Source organism: Opisthorchis viverrini (assembly GCF_000715545.1).
Source record: "Opisthorchis viverrini unplaced genomic scaffold opera_v5_246, whole genome shotgun sequence".
NCBI lineage: Eukaryota > Metazoa > Platyhelminthes > Trematoda > Opisthorchiida > Opisthorchiidae > Opisthorchis > Opisthorchis viverrini.
Window position 1 is genome coordinate 654,848 of NW_008751902.1, and position 23,955 is coordinate 678,802.

At 41.8% G+C, this 23,955-nt stretch overlaps 1 protein-coding gene across 1 annotated transcript in view; it reads left to right on the forward strand.

The window, feature by feature from the left end:
• T265_08934 (hypothetical protein) overlaps nt 1-21,912 on the forward strand; it is a gene marked incomplete at both ends in the record, with an annotated part of 75,113 nt that extends 53,201 nt beyond the window's left edge. Inside the window, 8 exons of the mRNA XM_009174873.1 lie at nt 1,889-1,964; nt 5,027-5,179; nt 11,381-11,426; nt 16,275-16,358; nt 17,251-17,527; nt 18,387-18,727; nt 19,266-19,595; nt 21,429-21,912. Coding sequence (XP_009173137.1) covers nt 1,889-1,964; nt 5,027-5,179; nt 11,381-11,426; nt 16,275-16,358; nt 17,251-17,527; nt 18,387-18,727; nt 19,266-19,595; nt 21,429-21,569 — 1,448 coding nt within the window. The remainder of the gene's footprint in view (nt 1-1,888; nt 1,965-5,026; nt 5,180-11,380; nt 11,427-16,274; nt 16,359-17,250; nt 17,528-18,386; nt 18,728-19,265; nt 19,596-21,428) is intronic.
• Nucleotides 21,913-23,955: the final 2,043 nt, after the last annotated feature.

A 23,955-nucleotide genomic window follows, 5' to 3' on the forward strand; every position in this document is an offset into this window, starting at 1 on the left:
TAATATTCGTTGTTTTTCATTTAGTCGCCTCTTCTATTCCTTCGAATCTTTGAATTTTCTTTCAGAGACATTTCAACGTTTGGTCAGTAGCTTTCTGTCGTCCATCTACGTGCGACTTCTGCTGTCGGGACATTTTTCACATACCGTCGTCTTAAAACTTTGCTGTGGACCAATTCAGTTTGTTGGTCCACAATTAGAGGTGGCATTTGGGGTCAAATGGCCCGTAAGATAGCTGCACAATTATTCCCAAAGTAAGCAGTAAAAGCAAGGACAGTGGTCTCTGAGAATTACCAACGCAAGTGTCTATGGAAGAAAGCTCATGAACATGATGAGTTCTCTAAGCAGAATCCTAATATGTTCCATAATCTGACGGAACTTACTCATCCTGTTTACATATCCGTCTGAGTAGTGATAATTATAATCATATACTCATTACGAGTTTACGATTGTTCTGAGTCATTCATTAAAATACGCAGCTGGTTTCATATGAACAATAATCGGTTACTGAGTCCGCTGATAGCAGAGGTGAGTTGCTTTCTGAGGACACCAAAATGCTACGCTCGTTTTTTTGGTGAACCTTGTGACAATGGGACCTACGTGCCAAGTTAATTCAAAAATATGTTTATAAAGTCCATAACGCCAGAGGGCATTTGAGTTTTTGGTAATTTGACACGTTCAGTCCTGTTAGTGAGGCATATATGGAGAAATCCAAACTACCCCGTCATAGGTACCTTTGTTGTAAGCCTACTTTCGCCGCTCTTACGAAAGCGAATTCTATTCAAATTTCTGCTCGATAGATTACGGAAGAAGTAATGCGTCCCCTTATTGCCATTTCTTCGGTAAGCACCCAAAGCGTCCTTTAATAATCAATCAATCAGTTAGTCACTCAGTTAGTAAGTTATTCATTCAATCATGCAAACAACCGATCAGTAAGTCCGATGCGTTCTTGTCTGCTGGGAAAAATGGAAGGTTCCTCCTTACCCTTTGTTTCAAACCAACCTGACGAGTAATCGGATTTCGTTCACCTCTTATTGGCAGAAGACTTTCCTTACCTTCTTTTACTATGCAATGGGGTTCTTATACCTGATCTTCCTGAATTTTGTGAAATTTTACATGCCACAAAGTCGGATCGTTCTTTGTGTAATGTCAGTGATGAACTGATTACTATGGTCCAAATTTCCGCAACAATAAGGACTTGTACTATTTTTACCTAATTATCTCTTGAGAAAACGCCGTTGCTAACAGTTATTGCATGTGGTCTAACAAATTCCGTCTGTATATTTTCACCAAAGACATAAGGAAAGTGTTGTGTTTGAAGTCAGTTTCATAGGCAACACAGATTCACAAAACACAACGAAGCATATAGCAATTAGTTGTTATGAAAAGTCAACGTAGTGACTAAACGTTGGGAACGAAAAACTGGTTTTCCATAACTTCCCAGTCTGACAAATCTTTTCTATTTATTAGAAGTTTTATTACTTATTTATGCACGACATATGAGAAGATAGGTCAGCAAATTACTGCGAATCCACCCCTAGTATCCGTCCTAGCCTAGAGGGTTTCTGAACTTTACTGCTGTCACGAATGTCGGAATGGAACTTTCACTTAGTGGTTTCAACCATTTCTTCGGACCAAGTCATCCTTCCAGCAACAGATAATGTCCTTGATCGTACTGAATTCAAAGTCATCTAGCTTTAAATAAATTCTACGGAAGTTATCCTCAATGTGTTTAAATTTACCTAGGGTTTTCCTGTAGCTTGTTCAAATTTAATACAAGAGATTGAAGAAAACTTACCTCAAGTGTCAATACTCTAATTTTGCATACCACACCCAATAACGGACGCAACATTTCAGCGTCTTACACTGCACTGTTTTTCTTTTCCGACAGCGCCGGAAATTGTGAATTACGATCCAATTACTTTCGCAACCGATATGTGGGCTATTGGAGTCATTACCTATATCTTGTAAGTTGAGGGGCATTCACTGTATTGTGTGAAAGTTACTCCAATTTTGTCCAAGTTTGACAACTCGTTTCAGTTTTTCCTGATAGTAGTAATTTTTTGTTACCAAACGAACCTCCAGCTAGATTATTTGACTGAACAGGTTTTCTTTGATTTCGTGGAGAGGAAGTTGGGTCGTCACCAGAGCCAACATACCCCACTAACATAGCCCCCACTTATTGACATGCTATTGAATGGAGAATGAAAGTGGCTCACAAACGCAGCACAAAAGACTGTATTGTAAGGATAATGCAAAATAATCGACACGCTTAACGTGATGGATACAAAAATTTTCTGACCAATTTAATAGGAATGGGCAAAAAAAGAAAACCAACTGTGTTCTTGGGCAAAACGTGCCCGACATAGGAACATTTTGAAGAAACAAGTTGACCTGAACTTTATTGCTTAGGTCCACCTGCACAGTGAAGTCTTGTCGATTAAGAAAATTTCAAAAAAATCTCCTCGAAACTTTTGCGAAGTCACTGTTTTTTGTGGAACAGCAACTGCTGCTACTGCTTGGAAAAGAAACTGTGAGCCGCAAGTTTTTGTGCCGACTTTAAAGACATTTCATTCACTGTGGCTGCACACAGTTTGTGAATCATCGTCATCATCATCAACGACAGCATGATATCAGTGCTCAACACCAATGCTTCACTGCCGTACAGCCATGACTTATTTGAAAGCCTTATTGTAAAGAAAAGAATAAAGGTGGATGGGGGGGACTTAGTGCTAGCTTAACACAATCATTCCGAGGTGCCTACACCTCCAGACATTCATTCAGGCAATCTGGACAGAAACTGACAACAAGAACGCCACTGACATCGGGTGCCAGCCATATCTTGTAGTGTCTCCAACCAGGCACAGTGAGGATCACGCGGTCCACATCCTGGAAGGCGAGTAGCACCGACAGCACCCAAGCGTTTCGTCATCTCCTTCATACTCCTCTGCCAGGTCAAGGGTTGGCCACCTCTCTGTTTACGCCACTCCGAATCGGGAGTAAACGCGGCCCGAGCCTTGCAGATTCGTGCATTCACCTCATCTGTCACACTGCAATCAGAACTAATACAACTTCCAAGGTACGTAAAACGCTCCACAACTTCCAGTGCCTCTCCCTGGATCGTAAGTGGCGTGTTCAGTGACTGCACGTCCACAAGCATGACCTTACACTTTGTGGGTGCAAAATGCATACCAAAGGACGGGATGACTTTGGTCAGTTCATCCAAGAATACTTCCGCCTTCTCCTCCGCTTCGAACATGAGAACGATGTCGTCTGCATATTCCAGATCGACAAGGTTTTCTTCACTGGCTATTTGAACAACAGGGTTTTGGAGACCCTCCAGCGTTCGTCTCATTATTTCATCGATCACAACGTTAAAAAGGAATGGAGAGAGTGGGCATCCCTGACGGACACCGCTTTGTGTGCGGAAGCTTTTGGAGAGCTCTCCGTACACTCTCACACGTCCGGAAGTCTGAGAATACAAAGAACGTATTATGTTTACAAACTTCCGGGGCATTCCTTGGTGTGAAACTGGAGGAGCGGAAGGAGGAAGTTCAAAGACCGAAATAAGGTGTTTTTCAGAGTTCGCTATTTGATTAGTGGTTGGAGTAAGGAAAAGCTGGCGACTCGTGTAGCACTGTGGGAGAAAGAAAGCTTTTGGCATCGTAGTGTGTACTTTATACTCTCTTCCTAGTTGCCCATTGTCCAGCTAATACAACAGCTCGTGGTGTCTACCACGTACCCCCAAGTTTTCCCACTGATTGGTCGCAAATTTCTTGTTATTCCCACTTACAGGTGCTTTACCGTGACGGGAAAGTACGCCGACACAATCCTTTACCTCAGTGAAATTCCCAAATAAGTGACACCCTAGCACGGGTTACTAAGAATTTGGGAACATCATTGATTTTTTCCTGTCTTAGTAGTAAAATTCTTACAATATTTGTAGAGCGTTCACTAGATTTGATAGTAATCATTAACTTGGTTTCGTAACACACTTAACCCCCTCCTAATGATCATTTGTCCAATTGTCTTTCGTACTGGTGGACGAGCTTAGGTTACCAGCGCAAGATACGTAGCTCCTTCCAGTTCGGAAATTCAGCCACACGTAGTCCGTTCCAAACCAGGGTGGTAGACAAACCAATGCATATTCTCATAACTGCCAGTCAACTAACCCGAATTAGCCTAACCTGGGTTTTTACTAAGATTCCCTCAACAGTGCAATAATAACCAACATACAGTCATTCCACCACGTAATCAGCAACTATCGTATTGTAAAAGGAAAACCACTGTACTCGTCACGATCATTCAAAATAACGCAGAAGAGTTTGAAAAAACAAAAACCATAAACTGTTTTCTTCAATATGGGACACACGGATCATAGAATCATACCATGATTTTCTGGACCAAATGGAATAGTATACTTTCAGATTAATGAATCTTGCTAGTGGCTGTAATTGGGGAATCCCAGCACGAAAATCCAGGCGAAGGTTGTCACAACTCGTCTCCTTGCATCGTCGCGAAAGAGAGAGCGAATACAGGGTACAATAGATGATAACACAATTCTACAAAAACACTTGGCTAGTTTCTGCTCTTCTGGATATAGATACAATAATCATAGTGAACTGCAATGTATCGAGGGAAATAAAGCAACTAAGAAAATCTAAAGCATTTTTAAAAGTTTACTGTGCCTCATTTGAGTAATGCTGTTATTCACTGATACGTGGAATTCGGAAGAACAAACCCCATTTCCTGTACGACTTTCAGTGTGACGCTTTTTTCAGATGATCGGACGGTTTGCAAGACCGTACTGCTAAGATGCTCTAAATATATCAGGTATTTTTCAAAGGATTAAAACAGGAAGCAGGGAGAATATACGAGTAATCGTTCAGGGCTTGTACCAAAAATTACTACTTGCTTAGGTGCATATTATTTGCTGGTGTCTTCCCACTAAGTTTACAGATTATAAATATATATATCATACTAATGTGCCAGGTGGTTAAAAATTATTATTGCTATTTCTTACTTTCAGGTTGACTGGAATATCTCCTTTTGCCGGGGATTCACAAATTGAAACCTTCCAGAATATTCTTGATTGTATTGTGGACTATCAGAGAGAGGAAATACGTGATACAACGGATCTGGCAAAAGATTTTATTCGAAAGCTTTTGATGAAAAACCCAAGGTACGGATTTAAATAGCTACTTCTGTACAGTTTTGGGCATTGGTGAAGATAGTGATGAATAACACAGAATAATCCCTCCTAACCCTTACGCAAAAGAGCCTCGGTGATTTCTCTTGTGAGTGGTTTGTGCTGAAAAGAAAAATCCCTAAGATCACTGATATAACCGGCCGGTAATATGCTGAAATCTTGGTAGCTCGGATGAGCTTATTGTTCTTTTTATTTTCCGATCTTGACGATTGACTTGCTCCTCTCCACACAATGAACCTTCATCGGTGCGCAGCTGGATGGATACTTCCTCTTTGCGTGCGTACGTTAATACGGCATTTCAGGATAATCTGCGATCTTTTAACGGAACGGGCTGTTTGGAGGACAGCGTTTTCCGTAAATCTACCGGTCCACAACCAAAGTCAGAAACGGACTGATAGATTGAGGAGAAACGTTGACACTCAAATAGCAAATCACGTCAGAAGATAACTGACAGGCAATAAAATGAGATGCAAAGGTTGCGGGGTCTCGTGGAAAGAAGAGGCATTAGTGCAGCTTTCCAATGATTCCCATTTTGGCTTATTTCCAGTCAATTCAAATAAGGCTCATGTGCTTCGCTGGAGGACTATTGAGAGTGGTCTGGATTACATCCCTGAATCTGTTCTCTCGTACTAATGTGAGGGAACAATCAACAAATCAGAGTACTTTCTGCTGAAAAACATCTTTCCAACAATAAAACCCATCCCTCTTGGAAGGCCGGAAATATTGACCATTTCAGAGAGGTTTTTGCGAGCAGTTTAACCGTTGGGAGAATACTTAGTGGGAGAGAACATTGTCTTCATGGGGCATTCGGAGGCTTGTTTGAAGATATTGCCAGAATGAGTTGTCTTTATATGATGTCTTCTGTAATTGGACCCGCTGCTTAGAGACGTTTCAATAGGTCAATCAAAAGCAAAATCTCGGGAGAAAAACAGCTGAACCTTTATGGGAACAGTACAGAAAAGAAATTATTTTTAGCGGTCGCGTCACAAAACAGACCTAACAATGTATGTGGTGATGTTTGGACTAGTGCCCAAAAGGCTATGAGGCACCGCAAAATTGTTTTTGGCATCAGTATCTGTTATTATATTTGCCCGTTCAAGCGATCGCCTGGCTCACACGGTTTCTGTGGAAAGCAGCACATTTGGTTTTGACATGCAGATGAAAAGCACAATTTGATGTTTCCAATTACATAGAGGATGAATTTGACCGCAGTGAAATCACTCCGATTCTTGCGTGGTACAGGAAGATAAGTAAACAAGGAACTCTGGTTCTGCATTCTGGCCTGGGACAAACCTATGATGATCTTTCTTGAATGTTAAGGTGATGGGTATGTTGAAATGCGTGTTGATTTCAGACCAGGTCGCAAGAGGTCGTACCACTGCAGCCATGTTGGGGTTGGAAAGACAGTTTACCGGTAGGTCTACTGCAGTCCGCTATCCAACCGTATTCAGGTAAATGGACGCACAGAGTTAGTGCAATGCTGGTTGGGTTGAGACCAAATTCGTTTCTTTTTAACTAAGCGCCTAGAAGATTGTTTGAAATATTTGAATTTTTTCACAAAAGCCCCTTTTGAAAAACCGTACTCATGTCCTGATCCGAATATTACCCCTCAATCCGCAGCAAAGTGCGTGAACCATGAACGTGAATCATAGTCATGGTAGCCTATCAAAAAAGCATATAATCAGCTGTCCAAGGCGAGTATGTTGTCACTGCCACATTCATTTATGTGATCTGAATGCGCAAAATTGTTGGTGGTGTATGTTATTATGCTATCATTCGACGGCGAGCCAGAAACTCAGATATAGTTATGGTTACCGGAAGTCTGAATGCACAAGTGGGCTGGCGTAGCGCATCTGAGACCCAAATCGGTTATCGACAAGGGCTGGAGTTGGTTTGTATTGACAGTGGCGAACGGCTGCTTCAGCTGTGTGCTGATCGGAGGTTGTTTTCATACAGTACTGACTTCCGAAACAGTCACATGAAGTCCTTCGATGGCGTGCCTGCCATCAGTTGCTGATTATGTTGATCAAACACATTTGTTCATTATGGCTACACGGTCGTCCAAGTTGCTTCTCCCTTCGAATTCCACGTCCGTTTAAGCTGCAGACGAATCGATTGGCAACTGGGAAACTAGCAGATCGGGATGTCGGATGAATTTACCAGAACCTTCCAAATACTCCAAAATCAGATGTGAATTTATACTCGTGAATTTATCTCGTCCCAATTTTGGTTGTTTTGCATGTGGCACGGCCCTACCAGGCTCACCAAATCACTGTACAGCAGACAGAACAGTGTCACCGCTTAAATCTCAGGAAAAGTTCCAGCCGGTCCGGAAAGTAATTCAGTCCAACGAATTATCAGACACTAAGCGAACGTGAGCGCGCTCACAGTCCATAACGTCCGGGATAATTGTAAAGCCGAAGAAATGGAAGAGATCCAGAGTGCCGGGAATGCGCAAAGAGTATTTCAGTGTATCCGTGCGACTGGTTTGCGGAAACTCACAGCTGACGTAGAACCTTAGACGGTGGTCGTGGTAGCGCCTTCAACTTCGGAGGTTTATGACCGCATATCTTCTCTCAAACACCATCGAGCTTGGAAGCACTACAAGATACAGCTACTAATCAATGTTAAGGGCTTTTTTGTCAGTTCCTATCCGGACTGCGTGAATGAGTGTGGGCACCTCAAAATTATTGTGGTAGGTTAGCCTAAGTCGCTTTCTCGTCCACTTTTATTATTAGAAATAAGACTTTGGAATAAACCATGATTGTACGGCAGCACAGTATTAGTGTTGAACACTAATGCCATGCTTTCGAAGAATATGATGATTAAGTTTCAAACAATGACCAGTAAATTCTAACCGTTTACAGTTTGGTGCCTCACTTCAGAAGTTCCACACACTTCTGGCTACCGGAAGTCACATTTTTTTAAAACCTGTAAATCACTTTATTAGGGTTTGTATCCTAAAGTAGCCGAAGATGTGCTACGTTAATTAACTGTAGTAGTGCAAAAGGTTGAGTTGGCATTCAGTGGTTACATTTTGCTTTGGTTGAGTTCAAGCTTCATCCTCATACTTGTGGGCTTCTAACTAATGTGTAGTTTGTTCATAGTCACACCACTTTCGTTTGAACGGTCGTATTCCTGTTCTGGCGTAACTATTTCGGTGCGCCTACACCAAAGGGAAGAAGTGGACTCGAGTTTCGCACTTGTTAGAGCTCATCAGCAGTGCATATCCAATGGCAATGTCGAGATTTGAACCCCGGACATCTGGCGTGCGAGACGAGCGTGTAACCACTACTCCAGCAAAGCACGTTGGATGCACCTGAATTTTCATGTCTGGACAGGCGAACGTGTTCAAATTTGAGCGATGTGATTGGTGTTTGTAGTTGCGTGTTCTTGCTATAAGAACACTGTTAACGTCATATCGTGTAATACTGACTGGCGTACACAGGTGTGTATTTTTTCCGAAGATTCCAGAACAATCTCCTAACACTCTGGTTTTGCCAGTTTCCTGGTGTTGACCCCTTTGGGTACCAGCTAGTTAAATTCCAAACTTATGGAACGTACTACCAGCTTGTAGCATTTGTGTCCATGTTGATACCAACTATCATCCTTGAAAGAACCTTTTGGGGTAGAGAATTCAGCTGTGGAGTGAAAATATCCACAGCATGGTCTGTTTTCTCACACTTGGTTGACACTAGAGAGATGGGCAGATCCTTTCAGTTATTGATCGACAAATGAAATAAGTTAACTTGCTTGCCCAGTTGATGAAGTTCTATTCAGTGGTAGAAGTACTCAGGACAAAATATCCAGACAGTTTGCTCCGCTTCGAAAATAAACTAGGAAGCATACAGCTGGTCTATATCCACTGATACTCATACCTGATTTATTTGAGCATCGCAGCAAATCTACTTACAGTACGCTATATGTATCGAACCCATGGTAGTAGTAGAACCTGGACAATGGACGCAGCCTAAGTACCCGCATTTTCACGTTGATGTTTTTGTTTCCCTAAATGACATTTCAGCATTTTTGCAACAAGAAACATAACGTTCAATCACAGAAATCATATCCGATACTTTTGGCTGGATGGGTGTTCGGTAAACATGTCTTTCATGGGAGCCAAAATGTGCAAAATTCAGACCAACCGGCATACCCACTAAAGTTTGTTTAGTCTCATGTTTTGCGGCATTTCCAGGTTTTCCACTGGTTGTAGGCCTTTTCTCGTAGATTTCATGCATATTGGCACATCATTTGCTTTTTCAAAGCGCCCGAAATAGCTGATCATATGACTGTATCGCTCGTCAACTTTCGTTAGTGTGGGTGATGCGCATGATGTCAAAAGTAATTTCACCATCAATATGCACTTTTCACCACCATCTATTTCATCTATGGAATGCTGTTTACAAAAGAAGTTTTGTGCCATATGTTTGAGGGAATTTATTAAACGCTTAAATTTCAGTGAAGTCAGCGCGGTCATGATTTTCCTATGAAATGCCAAAGGTACTCATATTTCTAGTCGGCAACTGAAGTGTAGTAATCTGCCTGTTTGACGTCCATGTCTATGCACCCCAGGAACGCAATCCGGTTTGATGGGAAAACTAACCAGTTGTTATTAAAAATACCGGCTCAAGGCTTGTCCGACCCAGTTAGCGAATATCCCCTTTTCTCGTGTCCCACGAAGTGTACAGTGTGCTGACACATAAGTAGAGCGTAAATTTTCCTGATTTGGACGTTGATGTTTTGGGAACAGCTGTTTTTTACGCCCAGTTTAAGACAGGCTGGATATCACGTGGGCCTCGTTACTATCGTGTGAATAGCTATGCAGAGCCGGTCATCCCACACACCGCATAAAGCTTGTCTTGTATATAGTACGACAGGCAGAGACAATAAATCAGTACCATATATTAAGTGTCTAATATTGTTATGTTTATTTCATTAGATATCTAAATGCAAACCTATGCCTTGATATACATTCCAGAATAAATCTTGGTGATGTACTTCATCTTCAGTCAAGCAACGATACGCAAATTTTTAATTCTTGTTCTGACTGGAAATGATTTATTGGATTCTAATCAAACCGCTTGTTTCACACGATTTGGGTCTGAAATGATCAGCAATTTATCATTAAGTTGTAGAAGAACGATATCGTGGGGGTAACTTCACTGTTGTTTGCGTTAGTTCAAACTAACGTTGAGGGCGTTCGGGATCGTAATATAGGCAGACATTTTCATAAATTACTGGATTCAGTAATTCGCATCTTTGTAAAATAGCTTACCCCATAAAATTGTGTGCTGATTGGATGTTTCATCGTGACAAGGAGAACTAATAGGAAGTTTTGCCCATACACTTAAACTGTTGAGCACAATCCGCGTACATCTGATACTTCGGAAGGATTTTCTCAACTCGACTACGGTGAACTATCTAGAGGCCCGTTACCCTTGTGAGGTTGCAACTGACCCACAACGTATATGTCGTTCCTGTATAGTGGTGTTATGTGTAACAAGTTAATTTCCGCTGCTCGCAAAAACTTGGAGAAAAACAATGTCACAATTAACTGCCTTTGAGAAATCAGCAAGTCAGACAGTGCAGATAGAAAACTAGGCTATGAACAAAAAACTAAAACAATCGTCACTTTGCGGTCCCGTTAACTTTTACTTGCTTTGTTGAGTTCAAAGTGGACGACGGTCCTAGCTATCAACCAAGCAGAACTAAGAAGAATCCACCAGTGTGACGGGGAAACATTAGCGTTTGTGACAATATCCAAGAATATCGCGCTTCAGGTACCGGTCTGGAGAAATACGCTACTCAAAATTATTCCCAAAAGAAGACTGGCTGGAGATTGGAACTGTGCGCAAAAAGGACTTTGTGTGGTGATTATTCTGACAGCGCGCTTCGAAAGAGATGAGACATATTACACCAAGGAGGTTTCATCAAAATGTGTGCTTTCTCTCATGCTACTGAAATGAACTAAATGAAAAGAGCTATTGCAGATGGTCTAGAAAACCTTCTATCTAACACATGACAACTAAACCTGCTAAAAGTTTGTCACCAGCTAGACTCAGTGAGCCATGAAAATTCCATTTAAAACGAAGACGCATCCCTTATTAAAGTATAATTTAGTGAATAAAAGTGATGTACACCATATATTCGCAAATATTCTTCTTTGCTTTTTAGAAAGCGTTTCACTGTCAACGAGTGTTTGATGCATGCATGGATTAAGGTTAGTTTATCTGAGACCTTGAACCGCGTAACCCTTCGCTTTACCTGTTACTGCAATTGAATGGCGTTTGTTTTTGCACTTTCGCAACATATCATGAACTACCATTTTCAGTTTTACCACGAAAACCATGCTATGACGCTCAGCTTGCCAGGCAGATGGATCGATCATTCAGGCATGTGTGACTTTTTTATTTAATAAACTCGCTTTCGTCCCAACTAGAGTTGACGTTGGTTGTTACACTTGTCTAAATTTTCTATTAAACGCAACACCATTCATGTAGGTGACGCCAGTGAACTGGAAGTGTGTAAGGTGCCAAACACCACAGCTGCAGAGATCGTATGGACAAACTCCTTCCATCTGGAAATACAGTAGTTTATCAAAAGTAAAATACAGAACTTCAAAGCGTTCAACTGATAACCAGGAGGTTATTACTCATTAGTGAGATGTGCACTGCTGACGATTCTCAATAAGGATGAAACAGCTCACATGGCTTCTCGGTTTTTAGCATAGACTGACTACTTATAGACTGAGAGGATAAAAAGTAAAATGCAGATGGATCTTGTTCGAAAGCAGATATCTGACAAAAATAACGATGTACATTGCCACCCATTTTCGATTACCAAACAGACCGGGTTGAAAGACGAACCGAAATTCAAGTGAAATGGGGCATCTTGAGAAAAATAAAAAAAGTAACGCCTGAGTTATGGGTTTCCTGTGACCTCAACCGTCGTGCATGTTAGTAGTTTCCAACTGGTCTCAGTAAAACATAATGAATCAGCACAGTAACTCAAGATTTTACAGCATGTTGCAGCGGACAGATTAAATGGTCTTTAAGCTTTTCGAGAAGTGCTTCTGCTGTTTACAAGCCGAAGCGGCTCCTAAGTCGACAGTGCCACCTTAAGACTAAATTTCGTGTACCAAGTAAAAACACGAAGGATACTTTTTAAGGGATATATTCGGTTACGACTAGGCTGTTTCTTTTCGCGTACACCACTTAAGCCTATTTTGGGTGAAAAGGAAGTACATTCAGTCGCGAATATACACTCATTTGCAAACTAATTTGGTTTTTCGACAGACTCACCTGGAACCCAGCTGAATCTCTCGTTTGTGATGTTTTTAGTTTTCAGTTTGCAAATGAGTGTATATTCGCTAGTTTCGTGCAATTCGGTTTGAAAAAGCAGATAAGGTTGACGGAAACCTGGGGACCGCGCCTGATGAGCCCCAAAAAGGGCGAAACCGGTCGTGGGCTGTCAACGCATTTTCAGCAAACCTACGAGTAGTACATTACAAAGATATACATTCAGTCGCATTTCCAAAACAGATTAAAAGTGTGCCATTCGTCGTACTACAGAGAGAGACAGAGGAGAACGGATGTCACTAGTGAGTTGGGACGTGGAAAACCTTGTTGCTCTGGAAAATAGTGTCATTCCGATTTCGTGACCGAATACACCTATTTGGAAGGCCTGAATTATGAGGGTATTTTCAGTGGCTGACTAGCAATAATTGAATGCCATCTATTTTACAACGGCGCAGAAGAAATTTTCTGCTTTGTCTGCGGGTTTTATCTAAGCTTGTTCTCTATAACACTAGGTACACTTTCGCTTTCACACATATCTTGATGTTGGCAACCTGCAGTCACCACTGCTATTGGCTGACGCTGTCAACAGAGCAAGCTTCGTGGGGAAAAGGGCTTGAGGATAACCTTCCCGTGTGCTGTCATTGCTAGGTTTTCTGGCTAGCTGTTAGAGAATTACGACTTAAGCGTGTTACGTGCAGTGTTTGATGCTTGTTTTAAGAATGTTCTTATTCATCTGGACCGCCAGTCAACCGTCACTTTATTTGATGCAGACAAAGTCGTCGGTACGTCATTTTGCATACTTCTGTGAGTTGGACAGTGAAGCATCGGTGTTGAACACTGATGTCATGCTGTCGATGATGATGATGATGTTGATGATGATGATGATGATGATGATGATGATGATGATGATGATGGGGTACGCAACGTGTGTTGAGGCGAGATGTTTGCCTGTTCATGCCTTTTGGATACGGATGCACATAATGTCGAATGCAAAGGAGAAGACGTGGGTACCACGTGTGAACCTTAGACCAGCAAACTATTTCGGTAATTGAGACACCCAGAAGGGTCCCTGATGGAACCAGTTAGTAATCCTGGAGCACATAAAAGTTCATTACATATTTCTCCGCGGCGATTCGGTGAAAAAAGGAAAGCTATGATATCAAGGCTGCAAAAAAGGCGAGAAAATCAGGGTCACATCTTTTGTCAAGATTCGGCCTGAAATTCGAACTCGATGAAGAGTGGCGCTCTGCATATGACATTAGTAATCCGGAACTTGCATGGAGAGCAATATTATTCATTCCAAAATGCCATCGTTATAATTTTGGGGCCGATTCCGTCCTGGAAGAATGAGGAGAAAAGACAAAGTCTCATATCAGCGGCAAGTAGAGCTTCATTGTGACCCTTTAGTTGTAGCAAAATAATCACTTGTGTTCTTGGTGACTGTGTGGGGACGTCAGAATGACCAGACAAGCAAATAAAGATCAATGAAAGAAGTAGCTTTGTAGAACTTCCTATTTGAAGCCAGCAGCCGATGGGAAAACCACAGTGGATCGAGAAAATAGCAACAATATAAGAAATTTTCAGCAGAGCCCAGCATCCAAGTGTGGGAACTATTTTTCTTATATTTTGCAAGAAGTTTGACTTGCAAGACGTCACCGACACCCTCAAGACTTTTTTATGTTTGACTAAACCTATCTCGAGCAAATGTTCATGAGTGTGATATGTACACCAAGTCAGTTTGAGCCAAACAATGCGAAGGATCCCGCGGGACGCATGTTTCTCCAACTTCGTCCAAAAACCTTCCGACAAATAAAGTCTCAGATAATTGAAGACAGTCACATGATTAAACTTGGGTCATGGTAATTACGAGTTTGATGGTGACCACATTTTACGAATAAAAAAGGTACATACATATTACTGGCAGTGAGCAGTAAATGCAAGAGGTAAGCCAAGATACAAGAGACTCTGGGTCCGCAATCATGGAGTGGCATTGGGTCTGGAAGTTCCAAATGTGTCATACGATAGATTCAATAAAAATCCACGAGATAAAATGATGAATTATAAGGTAGTGTTTGAAATAGATGGAGTTTGTAGTACAGTGTTCAATAGAGAGTCAGTTTTTCCTGGTGGTGTCAAAGTATGAAGGTATGACGGAAATGAAATGAACGGGAACACGGTAGAGAAGTTAATGTCGGCGATGATAACAGGGTTTTCCAGATGTAGTGTGGCATGTCACCCAGAAAACCCTGTAGTAATTTCCTGTGCAAACTTCCCATGACCATTCAGCGGCTGAATTTATAAAAAAGGTGCGTAATTTTTCAGGTTAGTGCAAGCTTCCATCCACAGTGCTAGCCATAGCTGGGTGTATTTTACAAACTGAACCGATGCGATCAACATCCATGTGCGACTTGAGAACGAGTGCCCAAATCCCAAGCATTGACTCGAGCTCAACCGACCCTAGCGCAGAGAAGAAGATGACCAAACCTAGGGAAGAGAGCTTTTGTTGCCTCAACTAAGGACAAATTACAGTGGGAGAAAGGCAAAACAGATATATTTTTAACGACCGCGGAGAACGGCAAGTGCGTTAGCACATACCAAGTGCAACTAGCCAATACTAAAGAAGCACGATCCTTTTGAATAAAATGTGCAATGTGGCAGAAATGGCACGATGATTCTTAGTTCAAGTATTTGGAAAATAACTTTTTTTGTGGTAGCTTAACATGTAAACAATTTTTAGGGGCTCTGACACCCCCAGCTTTCGGAGTAAACAATGACACATAAAACCAGGGGAAGTGGTGGCTCAAGGAATCCAGTTAAACGAAAGGATACGAACCTTGGGAAATGAGGATGCCAGTGAGAATAATGTCTGGTGTCTTTGGTTGTCACCTCCAGGACCATAGATATAAGCGTGACATTGGATGCGATGCCCGCTTGGCTTTCCACTGTCTATGTTGTCGGAAATAAGGTTGTACAAATGTTCTAAACTTTGAATCTACTAAAAATGCTAACTCTACAGATTGAATAGGTTTCGGTTATCACTCGGACAAGCTGGAATTTTTTTCCGCAAAACGGACATAAAACTGACCATAATGTACGTACGATTCGGTTAAAAACACACAAGTGGGGCCTATTTATTTTTCACAACTCGAACTACAACTGCGTTCTGAAAGACAGCGATGGTGAGCCAGTCCAGAGTGTTAACTAAGTTCTAAACATATATGGTAATGTTTCTGCCGTAATGGACAAAAGGGTGGTTGGAGTACAACGATAATGCTTAACGTCTTGCAGGGGATCTTCTGCCCTTGTAATAATACATCATACAGAATCGACATCTAAACTTACATGTATTATGTTTTCACGCCAAAAAACGCGATTTCGTATTTGCCAACGCACGCTTGCATATATACCACTTTCAAACCACATTAACTATATTGATTATGTTCTGGAAAACGTTCAGTTTTACACATTCGACAATACATCATACAGAATCGACATCTAAACTTTACATGTATATGTTTTCACGCCAAAAAACGCGATTTCGTATTTGCCAACGCACGCTTGCATATATACCACTTTCAAACCACATTAACTATATTGATTATGTTCTGGAAAACGTTCAGTTTTACACATTCGACACGGAGTTAGCCGCCTCTCACATTTTCACTTATTTATATATAAATTCGGGAATATAACGTTTCTGAAGACTAATTTCTAATAATAGGTTTATTTTCAGGTGTAGTGGATTACAAATGTGCTAAAATTTATTTCAGCCTTGTGATACCGCTCAAAAGGACTCTCGGCGTGACAGTGTTATTCGCAGACAAAATCTCAATGGTCTCCGGAACTTCATTGCAGTGAGTGATTGCTGCACTTTCCAAGTTAGCCTAGCAAACTATGCTATTTTCACTACTCGTTATGATTTAGTAGTCTGCAAACTTAGTAGAACTGCTGCAACTCTCGGATGAATTGGGCTGCAGGAATTCGACAGCTCGCAGGTGGTTTCGGTACTAACATATCTCAACCTATGGGGGCACAATGCCATGCGATACAAAAATGCTACATACATCCACAGGTGGGACATTGTAGAAGAAAACAACCAATTCGCCTCCTAATACGCGGCGGACTGCCTAGTTCTTTCCGCTTTTTTCGCGTGCACTGGTTATGTGAATCGTGAGGGCATTTAATTAGGGTAAGAATATCTCCCTTATGCCAACCTCTCACCAGGTTTTCCTAACAGAAACATACAGATTCCTTAGAGTATTTTTTCTCATAAACACCAGTTCGACACAGAAACAGTGCTTTAATTAGTGGAAGAGATTTGTAATACCATAATAAATCTCTTAGTGTGTCCAAAGGTCTCAAAATAACGGAAAGTTAAGGGAATTTTGTCGATGGAACCCACTTCGAGGGTGACTATCGTTAAAGAAGGGATATGGTTGATATCTTAATCAAGAAAAGATAGTACTGATGTTGCTACTCAAATCGCAATCCACAAATGTCATAGCAAAGTTTTGAAGAGGCCGACGAAAAGATCAATGCCGATATGCGTCTGCAGTAGAGGAGTCTAACTGAGATGAAGCGAGATATTGCAAAAACCCTTTTAGATACATTGCAGTTTCGTACTAATAAACCCACTCTACAGACTGTAAGCTGTATTTAATTTGATTGCTGTAGCGTCTTATCAATTATTCTACTTGACCCAATCAGACTTTACTCCTTTCCCATCATGTTTTTGGTTCTTTTCAGTATCCATCACCTCCTGCATCACCGATCGATGTGGCTTTCACACCCACTGACAATAATACACATCACTTCTTTGAGCACATCACGTCTGCGGATCCTGAGGTCCAAATCACATCGAACGGTGCGGAAGAAATCTCTTCCAACGACCCCACTGTGTTTGAACCACCAAAGCCTGCCAGACGGCCATCAATTAAAGGATGTCCAGCTGATCCATTGATGGCTCCTTGTGATTCGACCAGCACCATAACCCAGTGTACAACGAGTCAAAGGCAGACATCCGGTGAGTCAGTCATCGTTTCAACCGTTCCTCTGCAGCGAATTGTGAGTTATACACTTACGGATTTTACTTCAGCCACTTTAGGTGAATGAATTTTAAAAACAATTTTTTATTGTACTTGAGGAAGGAGCTTTGAGATAAATTAGTAATTTCATGTCGATATCGTTTGATATTGTTTGCTTAGATCTGTTTGGTGTAGAAAGAATACTGAATGAGAAGAAAATTTACTGGATTTTCGACTGGTTGGTTATACTTAGGAGATGAACAGTTCCCTGAAAGAACAATACTCTTGCACAGTAGATCCAGAAGTGATACTAGCAAATCCAGCCCTGAGAAACCTAAACCGATGACGCAACAAGGTCTGCAATTGTCATTTACCCTGTGAGGAACCGGAACACGCCACGGTTGAGGCCCTAAAACCATTGAAATGGGACAATTTCTAAATGTCCTTAGTAAACGCGTATTCACTAACCCTTCGGCTACACTTTGCACATTCTATATTCGCGTTCAATCAGCTGTCTTTTTTGTCTGCTTCAATCACTCCGACAAGCTCTAGTTCGTTTGTTTGCTTCAGGCCTACCGCAGGCCCCTGATCCTGCATATTTATGAAATTTCGCAAAAAACAGTGTTATTTCGCGATCGCTGCTGCTTCTCATGGTGATGACGATAGTTTTGATGTGGGCACTATTTACGTGGATAATGATGATGAGGAGCGCGTGAACGAATTTCGAGACGCTGGTTGCTCCGGTTTTGACGACGCTAGGCGTTCCCTCATATCAAAGTCCTAATAACCTGTGTTTTCCCATTCTTTAGGGACATCGTACGTTAGTAAACTCAAACTTGCTACCCTTCTTCCTTAAAGATACTAAACCATATCAAGAACACCACAAACCAATTGATCGCATATCGGAGCCCTGTGTAAATCTACCCGTACAAAGCGAAAACAAATCTTCTGCTCGATCTCCCACTGTACATCCGCCCAAACCAGTGGTTGCTGAAAAAAGTGGCTGGAAGGCCACTTTCGGTAGCAGCCTTATTGGACGTCTGGGAGCAGCGTTCGCAGCCGCCACAATACACAGCACAACACAGGTCAGCAGTGTCATAAAGTCCTACACACACAGCACGGCTAGCCATGTTCAGACGGTCACTTCAGTGAGGCAGAACGCTCCAGTATCAAATATTGGTAGCGAAAATTCACATCAGGTAAGACTGGATTTCGTATAGGCCCATATGAATCCTGGAAACCGTACATTCATGATGTAATTCTTCTAGCCTTTCCCGAACTAATTGAGCAATTACCAATGCCTGCACATAGTCCTTATTTCCTTGCTTCCCCTATTTGTCTGATTTTGCTTAACGACCTGAGCAATAGAGGGAGTTGAGCATCATTCTACCTGCTGATTAATTTACAATTATTTGGAAGAGTATTAAGTTTTTCTAGTTCATTTTCTGTGTGAGTTTATTCAGTCATTCAACTTCAGGGAACTACTTGTAGCTGTATAGAATCACTAGACCTTTCAAACTTGGAAGGTTTTTTGGACCGCACGTAATCCAAAGACGTATGACCAAAGCAATTTTGGATTAGATTACATATCAAGCGTTCAATCTTCTGCGCCTCCGCCGCAAATTTTTGTGTTGGTACTTTCCTTTCATGACAATGTTTTAAGTTCACATTTACGTAGTTTTTATTCAATGTTGCTCGAGGAGGCTTTCATTTTTATCGGCATGAATTTCATAATAGGAACATTTATCGGGAACAGTACACGGGCTGAGTACAAGCTCACATGCTTCCAGTGCAAATTCATCCGGCACTCAGCAACTCATCCAACAACCAATCCAAGATCCGAGAGAGCCCAAATTACCGAAAACGCCGGTTCGCCGGGGTTTGCAACTGGGTAACGTCTCACGTGCCGTCCTGGATCTTGAAAATTCTGTGTCAACCTCTACTGACTCCGACGACGCTGGAGCTCACAACCAGGATAGCAGGATTTCGAAACCACGACAACAAAAGTCTCACTCCCTTGCTCAAAGTGCCGAAAAGAACATCTGGAATGCTCATAGATATTCAAAGGTGAAACTCTGAGTTTGACCGGTTGAATGTGTCTACAGTGTTTCCTCATCCAGTTCATGAGGATTTAAGAAATAATCCTCGACATTTGTAATTGAACAGTTGGTCCTTTCAGTTGATTATTAGTCCGGTTTTTTCAGAACTGACAGTGAAGACAAGTTGTGAGGTGTGAACACTTCGAATTATATTCGGCCGTAGAAGACACAAGAAACGCAAAACATAGAGAAACCTGTCGTAACAACATGGCTCGACAAGTAGCTAATGAGTTCAAAACGGCCTGAAGTTTGTGTCTGGTGCTGTATGGCATATGACCACTCTTAGGTTATAGACTAATAACGCTTTATTCCGTCTCGGTTATTCAAGTCAAGTTTGGTGAATGGTTCGTTCAGCGGGCACATTTTTCAAAAGTCCATGTGCATGCGGTAGCTTGTTCGGTAAAGGCAGACTCGCACAATCCTACCTCATTAAAACCATGTTTGGTCTAAGGTCTACTTGTCAATCATTGAGTAAGTGTTTTTGAGATGATTTTACGGAACTACACGATGGACGGTGCGTTGCAATCTCCTGTCTGGATGTCGAGTAGTTGACACACCAAGGAGCGTTAGATTGCCGATTGATGCATCGATGACGAGTTTAATAATAGGACAGCAGCTCAGAGTGTATAGAAACATCCTGCTATCTTGAAAGTGAATCCAAACCATCCGCATTCTAAGGGAAGCGTGCATTTTGATATATTTAGCCTCCTACTGCCAGCTCCGTCACCTTGATATGTTGGGTGTTTTACGTCCGATTAAGGTGATTTGTTAATGGTCCTTGAATTTATCCTAAGTGGTCACGCTTTGATTGAACCAATGCTTCAGAACTCTTCCGTTGGTTTATTGACTGGTATCTAGGTTTGTATTTTGCACCAGCATGAGACACCCGTCCCCAAGCCTTTATATGATAAATAGGCTTCAAGAACTTGGTAATTTCTTATCCCATCTTGAAAGTGACAAATCAAGTAAGTAACGATTACCCCACCTATGTTAATTCAAATTGTAGACCGACATGAGGATTGAGCAAGGCTGACCATATTTGGCGACAAATAATGAGGAGAATGAGCGATTCTTACTTACGATGAGGATAACATTACTTTTTTAGTCGCATGAAACAATGCTGTGCCAGGTGAGACGTACAAGTCACCCAAAAACGATGACAATGGCACTAACGCTTGTGGATATGTTGAGGAAAAAACAAATGAGAATAGATTTCACGGCTTGGCGTACTCTTTCATCGGTGCTGTATGTATCTTGTTTTCTCATTTCTAGGTTCGCTAAATGCCGGCCTGCTCGCTAATAATATAAATCGAAGCACTGATGATGGTACTATTAGTTCAGTGCGAACCATACAAGGGGCTCATCATTGGCGTTGGCAAATACTGTCTATCAATACATTTGGTAAACCTGTGGCGAATCAGCTATGGTGCGTAAATGCAGAGGTATCATTCGGAGCAAGCGCCCTCGGCAACTCAGCTGGTAGACTATCCGTCAGTTAAGCGAATGGTTGGTGGTTCGGGTCAAACCATGAGCATTTCGTCCTGCTCATGATACGTGTGTGTAAACTGTTTAGCTCACTATAATGTGTAATAGAAACTCACACTAAGCCTCCTGCTAGATAGAAGCGGCACATTTTTTAAAAAAAATAAGGCGCTTCATAAGTTTTCAAAAGTACATAATAAAACCTCTCTGGACTAAACAACAGTATGACCCAGAAACATAAACAAGCCTGTTAACTGAACATCCCACTGCACGTGCTTGTCATCGCCTCAAGTAATTGTCAATATTCCCCCCATTTCAGCCTTCATCCACGCAACAGCAGTCACGACAGCCAGTGCGCGAACACGTCGGTCGTCTTCAGGAACTGTTTGAGCGCAGAGCTTCAGGTCCTCAGACGCGACTAAACGGTGGGACTTTTCCCCACAGAGCGAGTCACAGTTGAGAAACCTATATTTGTCGCTTGACTCAGATGGTATAATTGCTGAAAAATGTGCATTTGATGACATAATTCTCAAGTAAAAGAAACTCAGAATCCCTCATTTTTTCTGTAATCTGTACAAAAGAATCAAACACTCAGTTTCTTCCTCTAACTTCCACCTGGTGTATTCGCCTCTAGATTTTTCAATCTTGCGTCCAAAGCATACATGATCTCATTTTGCCGCATCGAAAATTCTGGACAATTGTGTCATTTTAAAAAAACATTGTCTCCTCGATTTTTCATACACTAGACATATGCTTCTCTGGACTGCTTTTTCCCAATTCACGGAATAAAGCTGGGATCGTTGGATTGCAGTAGAGATTTCGCCCTACAAAGGAAGTCACTCTATCGTGAAGCTTCCTAGAGCTGTTTCATTCCTTTTGAAAAATGGCAGTAGTGGGTATTTCACGCATTTCAAGGTGATTCAAACTTCCTCGCTCTTGTTAAGTATGTACTGCACCGATTGGGCTCAAGAAAATTACACCTGGAGTGTATAATGTTGCGAATTTCGTTCCACATAATCCGGTTTTGCCTGACTTCTCAAGTCATTACCTATATAAGATAGAAGAACAAGGAGGCTGCACAACACCTCAACAGACAGGGATGCTTAAAATTAAGCAGAAACGATGGTTTCTAAGATACCTGAGATCGGCCACTCCATGATAGTTTTCATTGCGTGAATTCGTTCACCTAACCTTCAACGTTCTTCGGTAATTTAGAGCGACCAGGGGCTGGAAGCTTTTAAGAAATTCCGTCTGTTCCCATTGTGGGTAGCTATGGGAATCCCGTAATATGTGCAATCAAAATCGGTGCAAATAGAAGCACCACACATCCATTAACTACTGACTCATAATCACGATAATGGCGCCCGCAGACCCAAGTGGTTAGAAATACCGGCAAAACCAGGGCAGGTTGCCGTAAGAGCGCTGGGCCTGACCAGAAGTAGCACACACGCGAACACCCTCGGTAGTTCGGACATGGCCGTTCATTAGTGTGGTGAATGGCTGGTACAAACTTAGCCCGCCTCTCAGATAACTGGGCCAAACGCTAAGTAGGGCGGAATATAAAAACGTCCACTGGATACTAATACCACCAGATATTGAGTTCAGTGCTTTATTTGTTCGGTGTATACCGTTCACAATACTCACAAGAAACAACAGAAAGTTTGTCTGAATAAGACTGATTCGAAGATGACTAAAGAAGCTCGCGTGTATCCAACTATATCTGCGTTTTTGACATGATGCTTTTGTGAACTTGAACTAGTAATTAGCCTGTGAGACAGGTGAAATTTGGGTATGGGTTAGAATACTTCTAGTGTATAACGATTGCCCCATGAATCCAGGGTCCTGAAAGTGCGATCCATGAAGAGACTTGTCGTCGTCCCCAATTATTTTGATTTGTTTCACGAATTCTAGTAGTTTTCAATACCATTTAGCACTTAGGGTGCCAATTACATAACATGCTTCACCTCACCATGTTGTAGTACTTCCACGAACCCGAATAACAACTCACAAATTTATGACGGACTTAAATTGTTTCCTACACTGAACCGTTAGTGTCATCCCAACGCCGCCAGATTAGCTATCGACCTTCCTCAGCTCACCGGTAATCATGTCATGCTTGACCTTTCCTTACACTTTCACCCCATTAACTTTTGTTTTAAAATGACGAGAAAACTCGTTGAATTATATGTATGAACTTTCGTTTATCAGAATTCGTTGACCACCGGCAAAAAACCGGCATCTTTTCAACCTCCTACCACGGGTGTGGAGGGGTTGTATTGGGATGGGAGTTTAAAGACACTGGTGACAAATAGCCTCTGAAACCGAAAGCACTTTAACCGGGCAAGCCAATTGACGAAAAGAGTGGTGCGGTGAGCGGAATTCAGCTCTCTTGTGTATCTCCCTCGTGCAACGTTCAGATCTTGGCAACCTTCGTGGTGCTTCGGGTCAATTTTGACAAATTTAGGAATGCCAGCCATATTGCCTTACCAGTCGTTTGGGTGTTGTTGAAGGGCGTGTCCAGTCCTTCAGTCCGCTGTTCACGTTTGGTTACATTTGATCATAAACTCTGGTAAAACATGATTTGAGGCTTTCCCATCATGTGAGCAAAAACTGACAAAGTTAAAACTGAGTTTTAGTTAGCGACGTAACCTGGCCAAACTAGCCAGGGCCTTTCACGGGCCAAAAACAAGCCCCTGTAGGCTTGAAAGGTGGTATCCACGCTGACGACAGGGAAGGCTGTACACAACCCAGCCTCAGGTGCACTAAAGTACACCGAAAATAACGTCTTTCCTAATGTTCGTCACGGGGCTGTTGTTGTCACTATGATATACAAAACACGCTAAATA